Genomic DNA, 20395 nt, shown 5'->3' on the forward strand with positions numbered 1-20395 from the left:
ATACAGAAATGCAAACACAGACACATAAACAAACACAAACACAGTCTCTCGCTCTCTCACGAACACGAATACAAACAGCCCAAACACAAAACTATTGCTCATACAAATTCTTCCGCGAATAAAACAAAGTTGCTATCAAAAGAACTAATTAATTAATGTTTTTTTCGTTTTCGTGGGAGAAAAAAAAAGTTAAATAACGTTTAAGTGATGACGTGACAATTTCTATTTATTTAAAAACCTCAAAATAACCTGAGATATATTACTTATTTACATTTTATACTAAATTACATTACTATTTTAGTAATTAGAAAAATTTTAACCCTAATTAAATAATCTTCTTCTCTAATCAAAATAAGAGAGAAAAGAAAAGAAAAAAAGACTTGTTTTCAATTTTAGATATATTTACTTTTCAATTTGGTAATAAAAAAGGACAATTCTTTATTTTCTGGTGTTATCTTTTAAGTTTTATTATTTACTGAAAAACTTCCGGTAGATTTTTATTTATTTATTATTTAATTCAACATTATCAATTTTAGAAAGTTTCTACTACCAATACCAATAGAGTGAATATACATGTGAAATTATTTTATATGATTCTAAATGATTATAATAATTGTCTTTGGGCTTCTTAACTGTAAAATGACAAAATAAACATTAAACATTCAATCATAATGGTCTCTTAACTCTGTGAGAATTAGAGAAAAATATTAATTCATCTTTATCTTTTGTAAATCCACTTTGGAGTGGTGGGAAACCATATTACTGGTTCTTCTTTTAATTTAATTCATTTAAAAGGATTGTGTATCCCTAAATTCTATGCAATTTAACAAGCCCATCATGATCAACCATTCTGATTAAAATAAAATGACTTTCCTGTACCAAGAAAAAATAAAATGGTTTCCTGGCATGGCCTGTTTTATAATTTATAACAACCCACGACAATTTTGGACACAAAATAATGGATCATGGACTGACCAAGTAAAACAATCTCTTGCATTCTTTATTTAAAATAATAAACTCAAAACTTATCAGAACCAACTTGTTCAAAATTAAAATAGTTTATATTTACCTGGATAAAGTGTAGATTAAGATCTTTAATATCTGAAAATCTAACTAATTACTAGAAGAGTTACAGAAATAACTTCCAGTCTTACAACTCTTTAATTCTCCACAAACTCTACCGTACACAAGAGCTCGTGCACTGGATACAGCTTTCCAGTAACGAGAGCATGCAATATCATTTTTGCCTTGTTTAGACAACTGATGTTACCCTCTTCAATCATGAAGTCCTGAGTTTGAATCTGCACAAGTAAATCATTACCAAGGAAAATGGTATAGCTTAACATGGCCAGCGTAGAGAGAGACAGTAATTAGTTACTTTTGTCATCACAATTCACCCAATGAGGAAACTCCATGCCAACGTTGATCTCAGGATTCAACTTAGATTAATTTCTTAATCACCTTTCTACTTCATGAAACATGTGAACTGAACTGCATCAACAAATGATGGCAGCAAAAACCTCCAAACCGCTAGTAACTGTCAAAGAGGAGGTAAGAAAGGCCAGAAATGAGAGCAAACACTGGCAACAATGTAAAAGACCCCAGCGCAAAAGCAGCATCAATGCTCCAAGGCCTGAACCAGCAGAAAAGTAATCTACAAATGTTCAGATTGAGTATTGTTCATGAAGCTGTAATATACAGTGGAGGATATCACAAATTGAATACCCTAGAAATACATTTGTACAGATCAAAGAAACACCCAAAATCTACTACACTTATATCCATGATTTACTCATTAATCCCAACAAAGAACACTTTAATCCAGAAAAGAAACGTGTAAAAAACAAAGAATGCACAGAAAAATCAAACCTCCCATTCTCAGGTCACACAAAATCTATAAGAGAATGCAAAATATTGCACGCAAAATCATGTTTGACGTCCAATACTATAAACACAGATGAGCAAAGATTACATGGATCTTGCTCATGGATGTATACACCTCCAGGCTATTTTCTCGCTTGTACACTTGTAATACATCTCCATGGCCTCTTGCGTGGTCCCTTATTTAAAAGCATCAGCAAGCCCGCATTTTCGGCTGATAAGCCAGACATATACCTAATACAACAAGGCAAAAATATTCTCATAATTAACTACATGCATTGCAAATAAAAGACCAATTGTTGAACTGTAATCAGCAAGCCCTTTTTTAAGATGATAATATCCAAACATGAACTTAATATACATATATATATATATATATATATATATTAGTAAGAAACATAACGATACATGAACTCTTAACACTGCCCCCCCCCCCCCCAAAAAAAAAAAAAGAAAGACAGAAAGACAACGACTAACTATTGATCCAGTTGTTGGTCATGAATCATGATCTAAAACCACAACACACAAAGCAGGTAATTCTGCATACAGTGCGAGGACTTTCTTTCTCCACCTAAAACAGTAATTTATCATAACCATCAAAATTTTAGCTCTTATCATATGGGTATGGCTATCAGGTTATTACGGGCCTTTTTGGTATCAAATTTTATTCTCATTTTGCCCATCTAAAAGAAATCAATAATAAAATCTACTTTTGTCAAAAATAAAAAATGGTCAGGTAACTAATGTCAAGAATTCGTTATGGGATGAAAAATAGGTTTGGCATGTCAAACTGAAAAGTAGACTTTGTATGTCTGAAATTCGCCTTTGGTTCCCATTATTCTGCAGATGCTTTCTGAAGAAGCCAAGGAGAAGACCACCAGACTGGCATTCACAATGGAAGTAATTGTAAGAGAGACAGGAACAGCTTAAAGAGCCAAACGACCTTCTTGGCAATGTGATGGCATGAGAACACTCCAGGTCATTGTCGACTAGAGACAGTAGAGGTGGAGGGAAAGATCGAGGGGATGATTTCACGATCGCAGAACAGTGGTGATCTGCAGCTTCAAGATCAATCTTTTCTTCTCGCAGAATATCAGTTTCTGATAAGATTTGCTCTGTTTCTCTGATGCACTGTTGCACTTCAGAGGATTTATCTTCAAAAGCGCCTGCTTCTAAGGGTGGCCTACAGGAGAAACCATCGGAGCTGGTCTATAACCAAGACTCTCAATACAGATCTCAAGGCTCTTCTGAATCTACGAGCTCTTCAATTTTTTCTTTGTTTTAGGAACGTAGAGCACTGACAATGATTTTGATTAAGTCATCAACCAGTCTTGTTCAAATACTCCTGCTTTTAGACAAGGACAACAAGTGCATTCCCAGATCATCGTGAAAGAAGTTAGTGAAGTAGGTTTGATGGGAACAAGGATCTGGATGTTCTTCGCAGAAGGTTACAGATGCAAGGAACGTATTTGTCCAGCTTCAGTTGTACATCTACTTGGAATTTGATGACCAAGGGATTTACAATGGGGGTCAATTCAAATATGCTCTACTCTTTCACTTCAAGATGTTAAGCTGTGGAATTGCACCTGATAAATATGCTTTTCCCTATGTAATTATAGCCTGTTGCCAATTTAGTTGCATTAAAACTGGATCCACTGGTTAACAAGACCATTCATTTAATGGGTTGTAAGACAGATGTTTTTGTGGTAGTTCTTTGATCAAGAATTATGCTGAGAATGGTTTTACAGAAGATTTCGTGGCATTTGTTTGATATAATGTCCAAGAAGGATTGTGTTTTGTGGAACTGATTCATGATGGGTATGTGGAATTGGAACAGAAAGGCACTTGAGGTGTTTTCTAAAACTGAGAAAACCCAACTCAGTGACATTACTGTTGGACAGAATCAAGCCCTAGATATCAGAGGCCCCATGTTGTTTGAGGTACTCCTGCTGTTGCTTCTCAGCCTGGAGTAGCAAACTCCAGTTGGCAAATTGTTCAAGCTTCTTCCTGGTTCATCTGACTACTTGCTCCTTATCTACCACTTCTGAAAGCGATACTGCTGAAGGAGTGAATGGGGAAATATTCAAACTCTTGACAGCCCAAGGAGGACATGAATAGTGAACCAGAAATAAGGGAGAATCCATGAACAAAGGTGTACCGCAAGCAGAGTTTGAGAAGCCTCAAGCAGGAGAAGCCATAAGCAAAGCTTGAGAAGCCTCGATCAAGAAGAGAGACGAGCAGAGTTGTGAGAATAGATCCGTAGGGTTTTGGAGTGAAATGAAAGAGAAATGATATGGGTTCCATGAAAATAATGTTTTTTACTATTAATACCCTTGATTTGAACTTTTTTGGCACAAAAATCAATAAAATAAGTCTTTGGCCTAGGATTCATAATAGACTTGTTGTGGATTATGAAGTTTTCTGTGTTCTTTTAAACAAATAAGTACAAAACACTCACAAAAATGAAAATTTGTTCGAAAATGGGAATGGACATTGATACCAAAAAGGCCCTGCATCTTTCAACAATGGCTCAGAAAGGTATGGACAAGCAATTGAAAGTCTAGAATCTCAACGTGATGCCCGATGAGGCTATACAATTTACCAAATGGCAAAACAAAGCCATCCCGAGGTTGGAAACTTGGGCAACTGGCATTACAATGCAGAAAGACCAGTCAGTGATGGGTCATACGGTTAAAATTGATCAGTAATTTGACCGAAAGGTCCAGTATTAGGTGTCCCAGCATCTGTTGTTTTGGGTGAATAGGGAGATCATTCTTTGTTGCCCATATAACTTGCAAGCCCCTACTGGGTAACACCCTATGAAGATACATGGTTTTGTACTTCTCATCTTCACAGAACCAAGAAAATCATATATTGTTCAAATTTCCATTTTCCCCCCCTTCACAGTTTGTCATGCACAAGAACGTAGCGTAGACATCATGCATGGGCATTAAAAACTCATCTACCATAACATAATACTGCAGCCTTAACAAACAAAAGAGGATATTCACTCACTTGCTTTGACATGCTTTTTTTCTCCAAAAGGCGAAGGAAGTGACCCACTGAATAAAAAAGCAAGACAAGATAAGAACTCTAGAAAGCTTAAAGTATAAAAGAGAAGAGAAAATGTTGCACAGTAACAGGATCACCATCAAAAACTCTGTGTTCCAACTAGATGTTGCTTTGTATTTTGTAATCAAACAGGCAACACCAAGTAAAAGATGAACTCTCACCATTGTAAAAGATGAACACACACACACACACACACACACACATATATATATATATATATATAGAGAGAGAGAGAGAGAGAGATTAACTCGAAGGCACCAAAACTACTACAGGCCACCATAATTCTACCAAGGATTGTATAAGAAATAAAATTCTCAGAACCAGGATTTTCAATGACAGTTCTAGATGGTGAACCCAAAAAGTTGGTGATACTCAGAAGCCATGATTTTGAGTAGGTTACTGTCCACAGCACTGAGTTGTTTTAGTTTTAACACAGAGTCAGGCAATGAACTGGTTAGTTCAGCTAGTTGTGTGGACCAGGTTAGCAGTCTTGCAGCTCTTGCCTTCTATTTTCATAGGAGACTGTTAGTTTCTCATTTCTTAATTAGTATATGACAGGATTAGTAGCTCATCATCAGTTTATAAACGGATTTAATCTTTGCATATCAAGCAGGGGTCAGACTTCGAAAGTTACTAGTTGTAAGACTTCTCAAGTTTGTCCCTTTGCCATTTCCTCATACTGCAATATATAATAACAACTCAGCAGGGCAATCAGCCAGCAATTTTGATTCTCAATTATGCTGTCAAGCAATATCTGTTCTGCTGAAGTATTTTCCACGGAACTTGATCCACGTAGGAAGGCGCAGATGCCTAATCTGCTGACCACCTGCGGAAGACGCCCAGGAGGCCGGTTCTTGTTGCTGTTCTTCATCCCAAACAAGCTTTCAAACCCTTAGAAGACCTTTTAACTCCAGACTACACTCAATGCTGCTCTGACCTTACTTCTGTGACTAGACTCTCCTACGTGACTTTCTAATTTGATTCTCATGTTCTCTTGGCCTATCTAGTCATCATCACTTTTCCTGCTTCACAGCACATAATCCCCCCCCCCTTTTTCTCTCTTCACTAGGAAACTAATTGGTCGCACATTAACCCCATTTGACCTACTGATTTGTCTCTACCAGAAATCTCCCTAAAATTCATCAAAACCATATTTCTAAGCCTGCAACGCAAATTGTTATAAGAAAACCATGCTGCAGATTCGTTTGCTAAACCCCCTATATCTTCCTGTTTCTCAAACCCATTCCTTCACTCAACTGAACCCTTAGCCTGTCCATCCATTGACCTGCCAAACAAACCCAGACTTAATTTGTCAGCAAGCTTTCCATTCTATTAATTCCAGATCCTGTTTTATGGCTGAGTTAACCTTTGTCCATGTCATAGATTAGGATCAGAGCCCATAATAGGGAACAGTAATTCAGGACTTACAAATCCACCTGGCCCTATAGCAGAAATTAGGGGGTGCAACTCTGGCTCTGATGGCCCAAACCCACGTTGATCTCTAAGGCTGCATTTGTTTGCTGGAATAAAGGTGGGGTGGGAAAATTCTTGAAAAAAGTGTAGATTTCTTACTTTTCCCTTAAATCCCAAAATGGTAGATTGTTTGGTTGTTTGGGGTGGGAAAGTGAGAGACAAGTTTCCTTGAATCAAGGAAACTTGTCTGGTGATGTGGCAACTCAACTTTCCCACCCCAAGCCATTTTAAAACCCCACATATTTGGTGGGATTTTGTGGGAAAGTTGGGAAAAGTAAAAAGTGGGACCCACCACTATAACTTTTCCACAAAACCCTTTCCTTTCCTTTCCTTTCCTTCTCCCTCATCCCACTACACATGGGACCCACATGTTTTTTTTCCCACCCCACCTTTGCAAACAAATGCAGCCCAATGTGTAGCCTCAATAGGGTGAGTGCCAGGAAACCAAGATCAAATAGATGATCAGCATGGTAAGTTGGGTTCACAAAACCTTCGGCCAAGTCTAATACGGATTGCAGGGCTTCTCAGACAGAGTTTTAGGTCGGATCTAGGGTTAAGAAACCTGAACTGTTTGTTCTTAGTTTCAGATTTCAGATTAGGGTTTGGTGATTCTAGGGGATCAAAGTTTTTAGGGTTTGAAGGAGAGAAAACAGGGCTGGGGTTGGGATTGAGTGGTGAGGGGAGTGGGGGGAATATGGGTCTAGAATGGAAGTTATTCTCATGAGGGGTTTGGGAGACATGGAAATTAGGGTTAGGGGGAAGAAAAAGAGGGCCGAAGGATGAAGAGACAGTAGGGTAGGGCGGGGGAAAGAGGGGGGGAATCAGACTAGCCTTGTTACTTACCACGTCTAGAAGCCTGTGATAGGGATGGAGAAGTGTAGGCAGACAAGCAGTGCTGCCGAAGGAGAAATTCCTTCAATTGAAACCCTGGAAGCTTACTCAAACCCTGACCCTAGCTGCAACAACTCTCTTCAATATTTGTATTCATAAAACTGTGTTGTTACAAGCAAGGACTATGTTGTTCATAGCCTTTATTACTGACTCCTACTAGGATATAACATCAAAAACAGAATTTAAACAGGACTTCTACTTATGGCATCCTAGATTGACTCAAGTAACAATTTAAAAGTGGATTTGGAGTTCTAACAAACCCCTATCAACTCTCCTTGAACAAAATCCTCGTATTTCATATTAAGAGGGGTAAACAACATGTGAGAAACAACTTTGACCATCCCCATGCAAAGCGCTTGTAATGCAGGAATAACAGGAATATGGTCTTACAGCCGTGGAGCTTTCTCTTCAGGGAAGCATGGTAGCATAACAAACTCTATGTTACAAATCTCTAAATCAATATCAAATGTGAATTGCATATTGTTAATCATCAACGTTGGAAACTCTCTCTGTGAAGACTTGAGGCACAGGGAAATCATATAAAGCCATTCATTTCTGCCTCACAAACCAAAGCATCATACCCTTAGAATGAAGAATGAATACAGCATTTGAATCACAGTTCACCCTGAGGTAGGTGAGGGAAAGCTTTTTAGCTTGAGACCCCTGAGATAACAACCATAAATTCAGACTCAAAGTTTCCAAGAAGGATCTTAAGGAGAATATGACATGACATTTAGAGTCATGAAAAACCCCACTTGCACCTGATTTACCTGGGTTACCCAGAAAGCTACCTTCCACATTCAGTTCCACAAAATGCCGGAAGGCAATGACTTCCATACACTACTTCTTTTCTTTTTGAAAATGAGCAGAATGCTTACTTGTCTCAGCACATACCAAGTCAGAGACTGATGTAAAAGAGTTCTTGAACCAAAAAGAACTAAATCTCTCATGCTATATATCCCGTGAAGTTCCATGACTGACCTTCTAAGCATCCTAAATTTTTGACTAAATTAGGGCTGGAATGAAAATAAGACCAGAGATCCACACATCCTCAAGTCCCACCGACCTTAACTATGTTTCCAACAAAGGCCTCAAATCAAAAGGGAAATATGTGGACACCAAGTCAAGCCAAAGAAATTTAGAAAAATACCCACTGCAAGATGAATTCCCATTCCAAAAATAGATGATTGAGAGACTCTACCTCCTTAGAACAAAAGTAGTGTTTAGCGGACAACAGCACACCTTTGCTTTGAATTGTAACATCCCATGGATCATTTGCATCCAAACAATTGATGGCAGGGCTTTAATCTTCTGAGCCATTGGTGTTTACAAGATCCAGCCCTAAAGAAAGCCTCATGATCAAGTTACTATTTGATTTGCCACACCACTACACCAGCTTACTAAGCCAAATTTGTTAACATCTAGCAAGCGACAGATACCTAAGCCACCTGGTTTAATTAGATTAGATCCAGCAAGCAAAGGGTCCCTAAGAATTTGGATCCAAAACAAGGCCCTAGTAGCACACCAAGGAGCTGGCCGAAATTACAGCTGGGCAACTAAGTCACCCCCCCCAAAATATATATATATATATATATATATATATAAAGAGAGAGAGAGAGAGAGCACCAAAAGGGTCAACTTAATTGCAGAATAATTTTAGGATCTAACATCTACTTTTTGTTTTTCAATTGGACTAGTGGCTGGAGTCCTTGTTTGAGTATGACTCCCAATTAGAATCAAATATTCAAGTAGGATTCCTTTTGAAAGTTGGCTGTTTATTTTTGCAAGTTATCTTTGTTTAGGAGTACACTAGAAGACTCCTTTCCTAGTTGTGGCATTGAAGTTGTTGAGTTGTAAAAGGAATCCCAATCCAACATATATTCCCTAGTTTGAGTCCAAGTAAGTCTCCTAAGTTGAGTTTTAGCTTGTTTCCCACAATTATAAGACCATAAAAGCCCCCACCTCATTGCAAGCAAATCTTTGAGAATTACTAAAAATTAGTACACGTGGAGACATGGGAAGCTAGCTCACGACCTGGGTTTGACGGATAAGAGTGTTTCTTCAATTTCAGCATTTGCTTTTTATCTTCCTCATCCATGCAGCAACCTCAGATGCATCAAACCAGCAGCCATATAACCAGTCCATCCTCCACAAGTAAAACCCCCCCCCCCCCCAAATACCCTATCCCACCGCAAGACTCACCCTCTCCCTCTTCTTCTTGCAGCAGCCGCACCCTACCCCTTTCATTTAGTCCTAAACCCTCTACCCCCCCCCCTTCCCCTATTAACCTCCCCATAGGATTGCACCTCTCTCCTCTCCTTTTCCTCACTTCTAGAACCTAGGTCAGTCCCTTCCCTAGTAGTGAAGAATTTTCCTGCACTTCATATTCTTCCCTGTGGGACCCTAAACCTTAATTTCACCACAATTCTCATAACTTCTAAACCCCTCAACTAAACCCTAAACACTTTTAGGATTACCCTCTCCTACATCCTCTCTATTCTCCTCTCAACCTTAACCCTATCCAGCACCCTAAGAGTCCTACACCAACTAGGGTATCTATTTTCTAAACCCTAGACCGTTAGGATTATTTATGAAATTACAGAACCACAGGTCCACAACAGAACATCCTCACTCAATTTCAGACCAAGTCCTAGCCTGGCTGAACCCTAAACCTGACCCTAAATCCCCTCCTTCAATAAGGGAAGGCTCGCATCTACCCAATCCTATCCGCATGGCTTTCAGAGTGTTTTAAGCAAGTTACAGCTTCTGGTCATTGTTAACCTATTGTGAGGATATTTTAAAAGATTAGTAGCTGTCCAGGAATTCCAGACTTGAAACAGGGTTACAAGCCTAGAACTGCTGGTGTCCTTCGAGATTTGGCCCCAAACAACAATTAATGGGACCCTGGTTTAGCTGCTGCTCTCTTAGAAAAGATCCACCTCCTGGTGTACAGACGTCATCCCATTTCACAATGATCATGGAAGAGTCAATATCACCTATCCAAATAAAATTCCTCATCCACTTTTCAACCAACTTATTCAAGGACTCGGACCACCAATAAACAGAGAAATATGAACAGGCATGCATGAAATAACTGACCTCACTAGTTCCACCCTTCCTGCCATAGATAAAGTTTACTTTCCTAAACTAGTAGTCTACTTTAAATCTAAACCAACAGAGAATAGTAACATAGCTTGGATACACGTTCCTTGCAGATTACTCTAAGCACTTAGTCAGAAAAGATGATACCTAGGTCATCAAGAAAATATTTTAAATTCTAGTAAAGGAGATATTCCAAAAAAAAAAACTTTCTTCTTTTCGAACTAATGTGCACTAGACTAGTTTTAATACATATCCCGAATTTGCTTCAAGTTCCTTGCATACTGGGTAGAAGCATTCAAAAAGAAAATAATATTATCAGCAAACAGAAAGTGGAACGAAATCTACACACCTTGGACTAAAGAGGGTCTTAAATTTCTTTTTGCTGACCAACTAATCCAATCCTCTACATGATATTTCCTTTGCCAAGATAAACATAATATGAGAGATGGAATCTCTTGTGTTTGACTTTTCCAAAATAGCCTATTGGACCCCCATTAAGCAGCGCAAAATTTTTTGAAGAGCCTCAATAATGGAGGTAAGAATAGAGAAATAAGAAGGATAAAGAAGATAGGGGAAGAAGGGAAAATCAAGAATAGAGCAATAAGAAGGATAAGGAAGATAGGGGAAGAAGAGGAAATCCCAGACGAATCAGTCTTTAAGAAGGGGAAGAAGGAGAAGAAAACTAAGAAGAAGAAGGAGGAGCTGCAAACACCCAAAGCTCAAGCTTAACTTCATTTTTTTCTATCCCACAAGTCTTCTTTTTTATTCCACTGTAAGGCATATTTATAGCTCAGCTAAAACTTTGCAAGAAATAAAAACTAATATCTTAATAACTAGTGATAATAGAATCTTATGAAAATAGAAACTAGTTGAAATAAAAAACTACTAGGCTTTATAGAAACTACTGAAACATAAACTAAACTAAGGTCCTAAATCTCCCAAGAAAAAAAATCTTCATGCAATCTGATTTTGGGCCCCACAAATCTTCCACAAAGGATTCCTAACGTACCAAATAAAGGGCTGTGATACTGTTCACATGAACAATTATGTGAACAGTGTTTAGGCCTTCTTTCTTCATGTTTTCTCCTATTGTGGCAGTCCTGGTTGACTGGTCAAAATTGTGGAGAAAGGGGACCTTCTATTTTGACTAGTTGGCAGGTTTGAACTAGCGTCCAATGCTGGTTGAATTGGTCCTAGCTAGTTGTCCTCCATCACTAAGAGTTAAATGCAACCAAGAAAGGTTGTCCTACATCACTAACAGTAGTAGTTTGGATTAGGATCCCCTTTACAACCCAACAACTTAATAACAAACTAAAAAAGAATTTTCTAGATCACAAACTTGCAAAATTAATAAACCAGCCCCCTTTTCCCCTTCTTCTCTCCCATCTGCAAGCCTCCCCCACATCTCCCGCCCAAATTCCAGCAACCCTCCCCCGCTGCAGACCTTCCCCAACCCCTACCTCTCATCTTTCCTCCTTTAACTTGTGGCAGCCAAGAAACACAACTGCAGAATTTCTGGCAAGAAAAGAAAAGAGCAAAAAGAGAGAGAGAGGGAGAGAGAGAGAGAAGAAGAAGAAGAAGAAGAAGAAGCAAGAATTCCAAGAAAGATCAAGAACGGGAGGGGGGGGGAAAAAAGGAAGGAGTTCAGGAACAACCCAAGAACCTTGGGACAGCCCCCTATTTTTGCCATATTCATCCCTAAACTTCCCAAGACCCCAACCGCAAGCTTCCCAAATCCCAACCCTCTTCCGCCTAGCCACAAGCCTTACAACAATTTTTACCCTGTCCCCATTCCTTCTGAATTTGATTCCATAGCTGAATTACTATTTTTTCAAATCAACCCAACCATCTAGATTATTGTTGAGCCCTAATTTTCCTGAAGTCCTCCCCAGAACCCTAACTTTCCCAATCCCATCCCATCTTGGATATTATTAAACCCTAATTTTTCCCAATTCCATTCCACGCAATCCCCAAACTACTACTGTCACTGTGTGTCATAAAATTGAAGTAGGCTTCCCAAGGATTGGTTATTTGATTTGGTTCACAAGGAGAGGATCCGAGAGTGACCCAATTTTAATTTTAGGGTGTTATCTCAAATCTAAATTTAGAATTTGGGTTACATGATTTAGTTCCATTAAATCAATTATATGGTTTGTTTTTTTTGGGGGTGTTCAGTTCTAGATTTCTTCTCACAATAGAGCACGTGAAAAAGAATTAGGCTAGTATTTAAGGGAAGTAAACAATTTCCATCTGTACAAGCGTATGCTTCAAATAGAGATCCAGGGAAATACCCCAATGTATCTCTGATAATGAATACCCGATCAGGTTGAAAGACCCCACCAGTGCACTGGAGTAACCTTACCCGTAAGCAAAATATGAAGCAAGCGCTACAGGAAGAGTATACCACCAAGCCAAAAGTGAAATAGTCCCTCTAAGAGAAGATATAGCAAGATGAAGTAAATGAGCGCACAGATAGGTTAAGCTTGGATACGGAAATCACATTTTAGAGTTTTTCTCCTTGAATGAAACCAAGACATATTTGACCAAAAAACAGAAAGAAACGAAGTCCTGAGGAATCCTAATTAGTACTTAGTCTCGGACTTGTTATGTTGAGGCTTAAGGTTCATTGAATCATTTTAGTTTAGTTCCACCGAAACAGCTCTATGTGGAGCAATTTATGTCAGCATGTGACTTAACACTTGACTAATCAATAGAATGTAATTAGGACCTTATTTGGAGTTTATTTTAGTTCCTAGTTAGTTTTAGTAACCTGACATGTTAAGGATTGGGTTATGCCTTTCCTTTTTCTAGCAGTCTATTTTTCAGTCCTTTATATAAAGTTGTAAATGATAAGCTACAAGAAAGTCGACTGAGGTTGCACAGCCGCATGCAATAAAGGCCTTAAAATGCCCCCGTATGAATAAGTGATTTAATCCAGAAGGAATTAGAAGCATTAGGGAACGGACCTAAGATAACTTTAGGACAAGTGGTCAAAGAAAGGATATGCATAGCTTAGGGCTTGACTCTAGTATGGCCTCAAATAGAACTGATTGGAAGGCAAGGCCGATGTAGCTGACCCCATCTAGTAGGGACAAGGCTTTGTCATTCTTGATGTAATAGGGCCTTTTATTGGAGACGAATTTCATTATTGAAATTGCTGATTGCAAGCTTGGCTGCTGCTTTCCTTCTTAGTGAGAGAATTTTGTCCTAAACTTAATTACCCATTAGGCTCATTAGGGTGGACGATTACAATGGAAACTAATCCAATGAAAGCCCAAACCATGATATATATAGTATAGGGTTTCACTTAGGTTCACTTTGGCTGGTAAATTTCATGAGAGAAATGAGGACTTTGTGAAATAGAGAGAATTAGAGGTAATGAAAAGTGATGGGTTTAGGGGTCTTAATGACTTCAGAATCCAATGACAAATGGATTGAGCATAGGTTCTACTGGCTAGGTTATGCTCCAAAATTATGGAGAGATTTGGCTGGGAAATTGAGCACATTAGAGTTCTCTAATTTCTAGGCCAAAGTGAGGGTTTCAAAACAAGAATGGCAATATTAGGTTTAGATGGTCAGAGAAGGCTGGGGTATGCAAGGGTTGGATCTCAATGGAGGGGTTGGGAGGTATGGAAGTTCTAGGTTTTGGAGGGACAGAAGGGATCAAATGAAGCTAGGGTGTCAAACTAGAAGTTAAGGGTGAAAGGAGCAGATAATGGGTGTAGGCTACAAGATTACATTGATGTGGTCCCATGTAGTTGCTGTGGAGCTGGAATGGCTTCTCGGAAGCTGTCTGTTTAGCCATGGAAGGATCTGGCCTGATCTCACCAAGAACCCAAAGTAAACTTAAACCTTGGAGATGCCTGCGCCTAGACTGATATAATCTGTCAGTACAAAAATAAATGACACAAAAGCAATTGAGCTTGAAGCAAATAATCAGTATATATCTCCTCCATCGAGTAGGACAGCGGGGATACATGTAGTTCTATTGAAATTAGGACCTAAAAGACTAACCTAAACTACGGCAGCAACCAAATAAATCTTAAACTGACTAAGCAAGTCTACTATGGACCACCTGACAAGAAATAATATTAAACTAAAATACTTTAATAAAAGATTGAAGGGGGGGAAAAACACCCTAAAATGACCTTGTTGATGTAGATCCTAGGATCTGCATGCACTGGAAGCATAGGCCCAATTAGGGCCCAGGACCTTGCTGCCCAGCAGCTTCATTATTTCAGTTTTAATAAGGGAGCATCTAGACCTTTTCATTTCAGTTTTGTTTGCTATAAGGACAGGCCCAAGATTTAGGGTTGCTGTTTAAGTTGTCTGGGGCAGATACCCTCAAGTATTAGCGTGTTAAATAAATCCCCCTTCAGTTAGGAATTGCTTATTCAAGTCAGACAGCAATTATGACTTCAAGGCCTCATTGTACTCGACAGGCTTTAATTTTATATACCCCAGCCCCCACCCCCAAGACGGAAAAATAAAATTAGAGTTTGATCATTCATTTCTACTTTTGCAGAGATCATTCACTTCTACTTTTGCAGTGATCATTCACTTCTACTTTTGCAGAGTTCACTATTCAGTTCATGTGTTGAGACCCTAGTTGAAAAGCTCTAGTCTACTTGCCACCCTAGTGACACGATTTAGGGTTTCTGTTCAAGTTGGCTGGGACAGGTGTCCTTAAGTACTTGCTTTCAGTTAGAATTCAGATACACAAGTTAGATTATAATAAGAACATCAAGGCCTCATTTTACTCAACAGGCTTTGAAACTATATATACCCGCAAGAGGAAAGAATAAAAACTACAGTTTCATTATACAGTTTTCCAGTTGCAGAGCTTGCTATTCAGTTCATGTGCTCAAGTGTACTTGCTGCTCTAGTGACTAAAACCCTGGGAAAAGGCTATAAGGTGTTTACGTGAAGATCTAACTCCCCTGCTGACTGTAGCAGCCTAGATCATTGATTGTTATTCTTCAACATCAGGTAAGAAAAACTAACCCCCAGTCCCTTTCTTTGCAGTTTGCACTTTTAACTTCTCCACCTCAACCAAGGACACCTCAATTGAGTCAAAACCTAACCCCCTCATATCTGAACATTTACCCATCATAAATAACCCAAACTTCATACACAGCCTCACCACCATAGGTCCTTGCCTTGATCGATTTTTGTAGCCAAAACAGAAAACCCTAACCCTAGTTCTTGCTGTTCTTAATTAAAACCTTAGTTTCTTGATTTAATCAAGAAAATCAAGAAACTGCGTATCTTTCAATCAGACAGCCAAAGCTGACCGAACTTAATAAGCATAACCCCCACCCTCTGCCCCACACTCAATCTTAATCTCACCCCAACCCTAGAGGTCCCCAACTCCCCCCAAACACATCTCTTTGAGATATCTCACTTTCTCCCCATATTCAAGTAATCTACGTAAACCTAACCTAATCCCCACAAAACCAAACTTCCAATATGAGTTCACCTAGTTTATCCAAAATAACTATCATTGACATAAACCCCATCAAGACAACACTAACGAAGTTACCCCATAGATCCTAACCAAAATTGCCATAAACCACCCTATGCTGGAGCTAGTAAGAAGATCTTGGAAGATTGATCCTCACTCAATTAAGGCTACATCAGATGTCCTTGACTTAAAGTTAAACAAGTTTACTAAAGTGCCACTGGGCCAACTGAAATTACAGTGCTGGAAATAAAACTAAGTACTACTAGACTAACAATGTGTTGCAGGCAGCAGCCCCAGGCGCTAAGCAGCAAGCCTAGAGACCTCAGTTGGCTTGGCCTTACACTATGGTGTGGATCTTAGGTCCTAAAACAATGGGAAAGACCAAAACAAAGCTGAGGAAAATTTCCATGCACATCTTTTGAAGTGCTTGGTTTTGCAAAGATCACACGTATAGCTGAAAGACCCAAACAATTGTTAAAGACTGCAACAACAGCATGTCTCCAGTATCCTATGGAATGGAGATGACTAGTAGGCCTCTATACCATTTTGAAGTCCAAGTATCCAAATTTTGGGTTGCCTTTCCCCCATCCTTTTTACATAATATCAGTTCCTCTTTAGTCTTTACTTTTACTTAGTGAAAAGCTATTCCGCTATGTTTTTCTCTTCATTTTACTAACCATGCCTTCTGTTGACCCCCAAAAAAAAAGTACTATTATTCCTAAGCCTCAAAACGGTGAATTTCAATCGTATGCGGCTCTGATAAGTTCCACAATCTTCAGATTTACAGTGTTTGTGACACAAGAATCTGGAAACTGAAGAAAACTCTTCACAAATGCCCAAAAAGAAGAATGTAAAGTACATCGAGCTGCATTAAATTAAGACAATTTATGATGTAAAATGATGAAAATGAAGAAGACCAACATACTGCATAAGCTAACTGAAAGGAATTTAAAAATAATAATAATAATAATAATAATAATAATAATAATAATAATAATAACAATAATAAAATTAAAAATTAAAATAAAAAAACAAGACCATTGTTTGGTAAAAGCAACTCAAACAAGAAAATTTCCTGCAAGGAATCTGCAGCAATTACAGAAACAAAGCACACCAAAGGTATAGGTGGGTTGATGTCAAAGTAGAATACCTTCAGTACTGACATGGAAATACTCACAAACAGAGATGGCCTCCTCACAGGAGGCATCCTTCTTTCTGGTGTCATATCTTTACATAACTGCTGAGCTATTTCCTTCAGTAATATTAGTTGTGCTTTATCAGTCCGCATTGAAATAATTGCCTGCGCCATTGATTCCCTATCAGCCTCAAGTGCCTGAAGCCTCATGTAGAGCTTTTGGATACCAGGATCCCCCATATCAGCCTGGTTCACTGAATTCATTGGATCATTAGTGTAATCTCCAAGGATTCCCACAGAAGGTTTGGGCTCTGCACCATTGCTATGAGATACTCTTTGATGGACAGAGTCAATAGTATACACTCTGTCATCCATGTCATCTCCTAAATCAGATGCATTATCAACCTTTCTCAAATTAGAGTACTCCTCTGTCTGTGAAAATTCATTCATCTTTTTCAAGCTGGGAACAGGCTTTGGACTTTCCATCCCGGAATACTGAGTTGCTTCTTTAACCGTACCAGAGAATGAACCTAAACTGTCGGCAGATAACTTCCTGGCATGCTTAGGCCGCGGAGACTGACCAACCACCTCTTTCTCAAAATTATTCCTTGAGCCAGAGAATTCCCCATCCAAACGATTGCTGCTGGGATTTCTCTCCAACTGAGAGATTCTGTACTCCAAATTCTGCAGATGTTCGCGGTTACGAGGGGTATCAGCCTGAGGTCGAGGGGTTTCGCCAAAAGCATATTTTTCAAGATCAACATCGTCCTCTATATCTGGGTGACCTTGGGCTTCATCCGTATTGCATCTCAAAGCAGGATAGTCATAAGGGAGAAGTTCCAATTGGGATTCAAACTGACGGTGAGCACCCATCTCACCCTCCACCTCTGCATCAGTGAACCCAAAACTCAACATTCTGTGCTTGTAGGCCTGCACCTCATAAGTTAGAGCTTGAATAACCTGATCTTTCTTATACAGAAAGTCTTCCAATTCAAGAAGTTCTTGCTGATCATGGGCCATTTTTTCCTCGGCAAACCGTTTGAATTGATGGGCTTCCATCTGAATCACGGCTTTTTCTCTCTGCAACCTCAATATCATCGACATGGCCTCAGTTGTAGCGGATGCAGAAGCATTCCTTTCCTCGTCCAGTTCGGTGTAAAGCTCTTGAATAGTTTGTTGCTGGCTGCTGACAGTCTCTCGCAGGGCAACGCATTCGTTCTCAATTTCGACTCGAACAACAGAAGATTGATCCGATTGATCCAAAGCTGATAGAAGATTCGGGAAACCATATTGAAACTCATCAAACTTCCTCTTCACGGAACGTTGCCAAGTGACAGGAGTGCTGTTAATCAACGTGCAACTACAGCTACAACTACAGCATTGAAGTGAAACTTTCGAGGGTGGCGAATCCGAATTCATAAACATATTGCAATCACACACAAGCAAAACTCCAACAGATGATTAATCTTTTTACGAGATATCCGTTTCTCCATAGTAATTCCAGATCCTCTTCATGTTCCCATCCCCAAATCCAATCAATCAAACTACAAACTACTCAAGAAAAAGGAAAAGCAAATCTAACAGAGAAATCCATTATTTATTATTATCCTAAAAAATTGAAACAGAAAGAATCTCTTCTCCTCTTCTTCTCGCCCGCCCGCCCACCTACCCACCCGCCCTTCACGTTCAATAACGCACCTGTAACCACCAGACCAAGAAGTGAAAACCAAACGTCTTTGAAAACATTTTTTCTATTACAAACGATAGAAATCAATTTAGACGAGAACTCCAGAGAGACGCAACTCGCATACCATGGATGAAGTAGAAGAAGCCGAAACAGAGATCAAAGAGAGTCCATTTCCATTAGCTTCAGCATCCACGGATCTGCAAACAGTATTACCTCCTGATCCTTCCCCTGCTTTCCGGTGATTCAAACGGCAGCAGGAATTCGCAGGAAATGATGCTCACAGAGAGCGGGAGGCTCTCTCCGGAAAAGGAAAAGGCAAATGAGCGAGGGAGAAGGGGGAAAAAATTTGACGAAATTCGAAACCCTAGAAATGATTTATTTCTATATTTACGTCTTGCCCTTTTAGAAAAACAAAAAAAAAAAAAAAGAAAAAATGATGTAAGAAACTGTGAATCAATCGATAAAGAAAAGAAGTCAAAAGACTCAAAACTCAAAAGGCATGTATGTCGCTTTATATTCGCTTTCTTGTTGGTTTCTTGTCCAGATCCTCATCCAAAACCCCATTTGATTTGGTAATCTTTGACTTAAGCCTAATCAGCAAAACAAAATTATAACGACATGAGTAAGGCTCTTTTTGGTATAATCATCATTCCCAATTATGAAAATTTTTTATTATTTTAAATAGTTTGGTATCAATTATCAGTGTTACTTTTATTTAAAATAATAAAAAAAAAACCTCCAAAATTCATAATACACTAAAAGTCTATTATGAATTATGGTGAGAATTTTATTTATGTTCAAGTTAACTTAAAATTTTATAGTTAAGATGAGGATAAAATAATTAATACACATTCTTTTATAAAACCATGGAACATTTTATCGCCAAAAAATCGCCGGCGAATCACACGAAAATTGCCGAATTGTTGAAGTAGAAAAAGAAAGAAAGATAAAGAAATCCAGTAGTCGTCATTATATCGTCGAAATCTAATGAAATCCGTGCTCTTTGTTCTGTTTCTTGTTATTGTCTTACTTGCAACAGCCAACAGCTAGTTTTGTTGGGTGTAGATTCATTATTTAGGAGACGGTTCTTGTTTCCAATCGAATTTCCGATGGGATTGATTATGTTCGGCAGCCATCCATCGTTTCACTCAAGTGGATCTTGTCATCGGAAGATACCTGCAAACAGACTTACGACTTCTTACCCTGCACCTCCACCGTCTTTGGGAACCTTTTCCTTATTATCGTGTATGGATTCTTGATGTTTCAAGCTGCCATGCTCCTTTCCAATGGAAGTGAGCTTCTGCTGGAGATCCTTGGCTCTGGTATTATTGGTGGTCTCTTCCTTCCCGTTCTCGGCACCCTTCTTGATGCCATGGGGTGGCGAAATATCGCCGAGATTTCGCCATTTCTCCCGATTCGCTGCCCAGCGAACCAAGCGAGATGGGCAATATTTTGTTCACGGATAAAAATTATATTTTTTCCCTATTTTCTCACTTGCTTACTATTATTTTCTAACCATTTTTTATTTTGACACCAAACTTATTTTTCATTTCATAATATATTTTCAACAAAATTCACCAAACCATTTTTAACTCTTGAGCAATAATGAATTTTTATATTTATTTCTTTTTAATAGACATAATAGAGAATAAGAATTGATACCAAAAAGAGCCTAAGGGTGGAACTTTGA

At 38.8% G+C, this 20395-nt stretch overlaps 1 protein-coding gene across 4 annotated transcripts; it reads right to left on the reverse strand.

Annotated features, from left to right (window-relative positions):
• Positions 1-927: 927 nt before the first annotated feature.
• On the reverse strand, positions 928-19089 carry LOC149024543 (myosin-binding protein 7-like). Of its 4 annotated transcripts, none has more exons than XM_089144772.1 (4): positions 17034-19086; positions 4897-4943; positions 1973-2115; positions 928-1633 (listed from the first exon to the last, which is right to left on the reverse strand). In XM_089144772.1, the coding sequence occupies exons 1-3, from the start codon at positions 18441-18443 to the stop codon at positions 2007-2009; spliced, it is 1566 nt and encodes a 521-aa protein (XP_089000898.1). In that variant the 5' UTR covers positions 18444-19086; the 3' UTR covers positions 928-1633; positions 1973-2006. The 4 variants fall into 4 exon arrangements, with proteins under 4 accessions (XP_089000898.1, XP_089000897.1, XP_089000896.1 ...); XM_089144771.1 differs by lacking the exon at positions 928-1633 and having other exon boundaries at positions 1662-2115; positions 17034-18716; positions 18830-19085; XM_089144770.1 differs by lacking the exon at positions 928-1633 and having other exon boundaries at positions 1662-2115; positions 17034-19085.
• Positions 19090-20395: the final 1306 nt, after the last annotated feature.

This window comes from Hakea prostrata, chromosome 2 (assembly GCF_041222555.1).
Source record: "Hakea prostrata isolate BN-2017 chromosome 2, UWA_Hpros_2, whole genome shotgun sequence".
Classification (NCBI taxonomy): Eukaryota; Viridiplantae; Streptophyta; class Magnoliopsida; order Proteales; family Proteaceae; genus Hakea; species Hakea prostrata.

Excerpts from the sequence above, each read along its gene's own strand:
- LOC149024543 (XM_089144772.1), bottom strand. The coding sequence starts at position 18,443 with ATGTTTATGAATTCGGATTCGCCACCCTCGAAAGTTTCACTTCAATGC. Across the intron at positions 4,944-17,033 it reads TTTCCATGTCAGTACTGAAG|TGGGTCACTTCCTTCGCCTT; the intron begins GTATTCTACTTT and ends TTTTTTATTCAG. Across the intron at positions 2,116-4,896 it reads AAAAAAGCATGTCAAAGCAA|GTATATGTCTGGCTTATCAG; the intron begins GTGAGTGAATAT and ends TTGTTGTATTAG.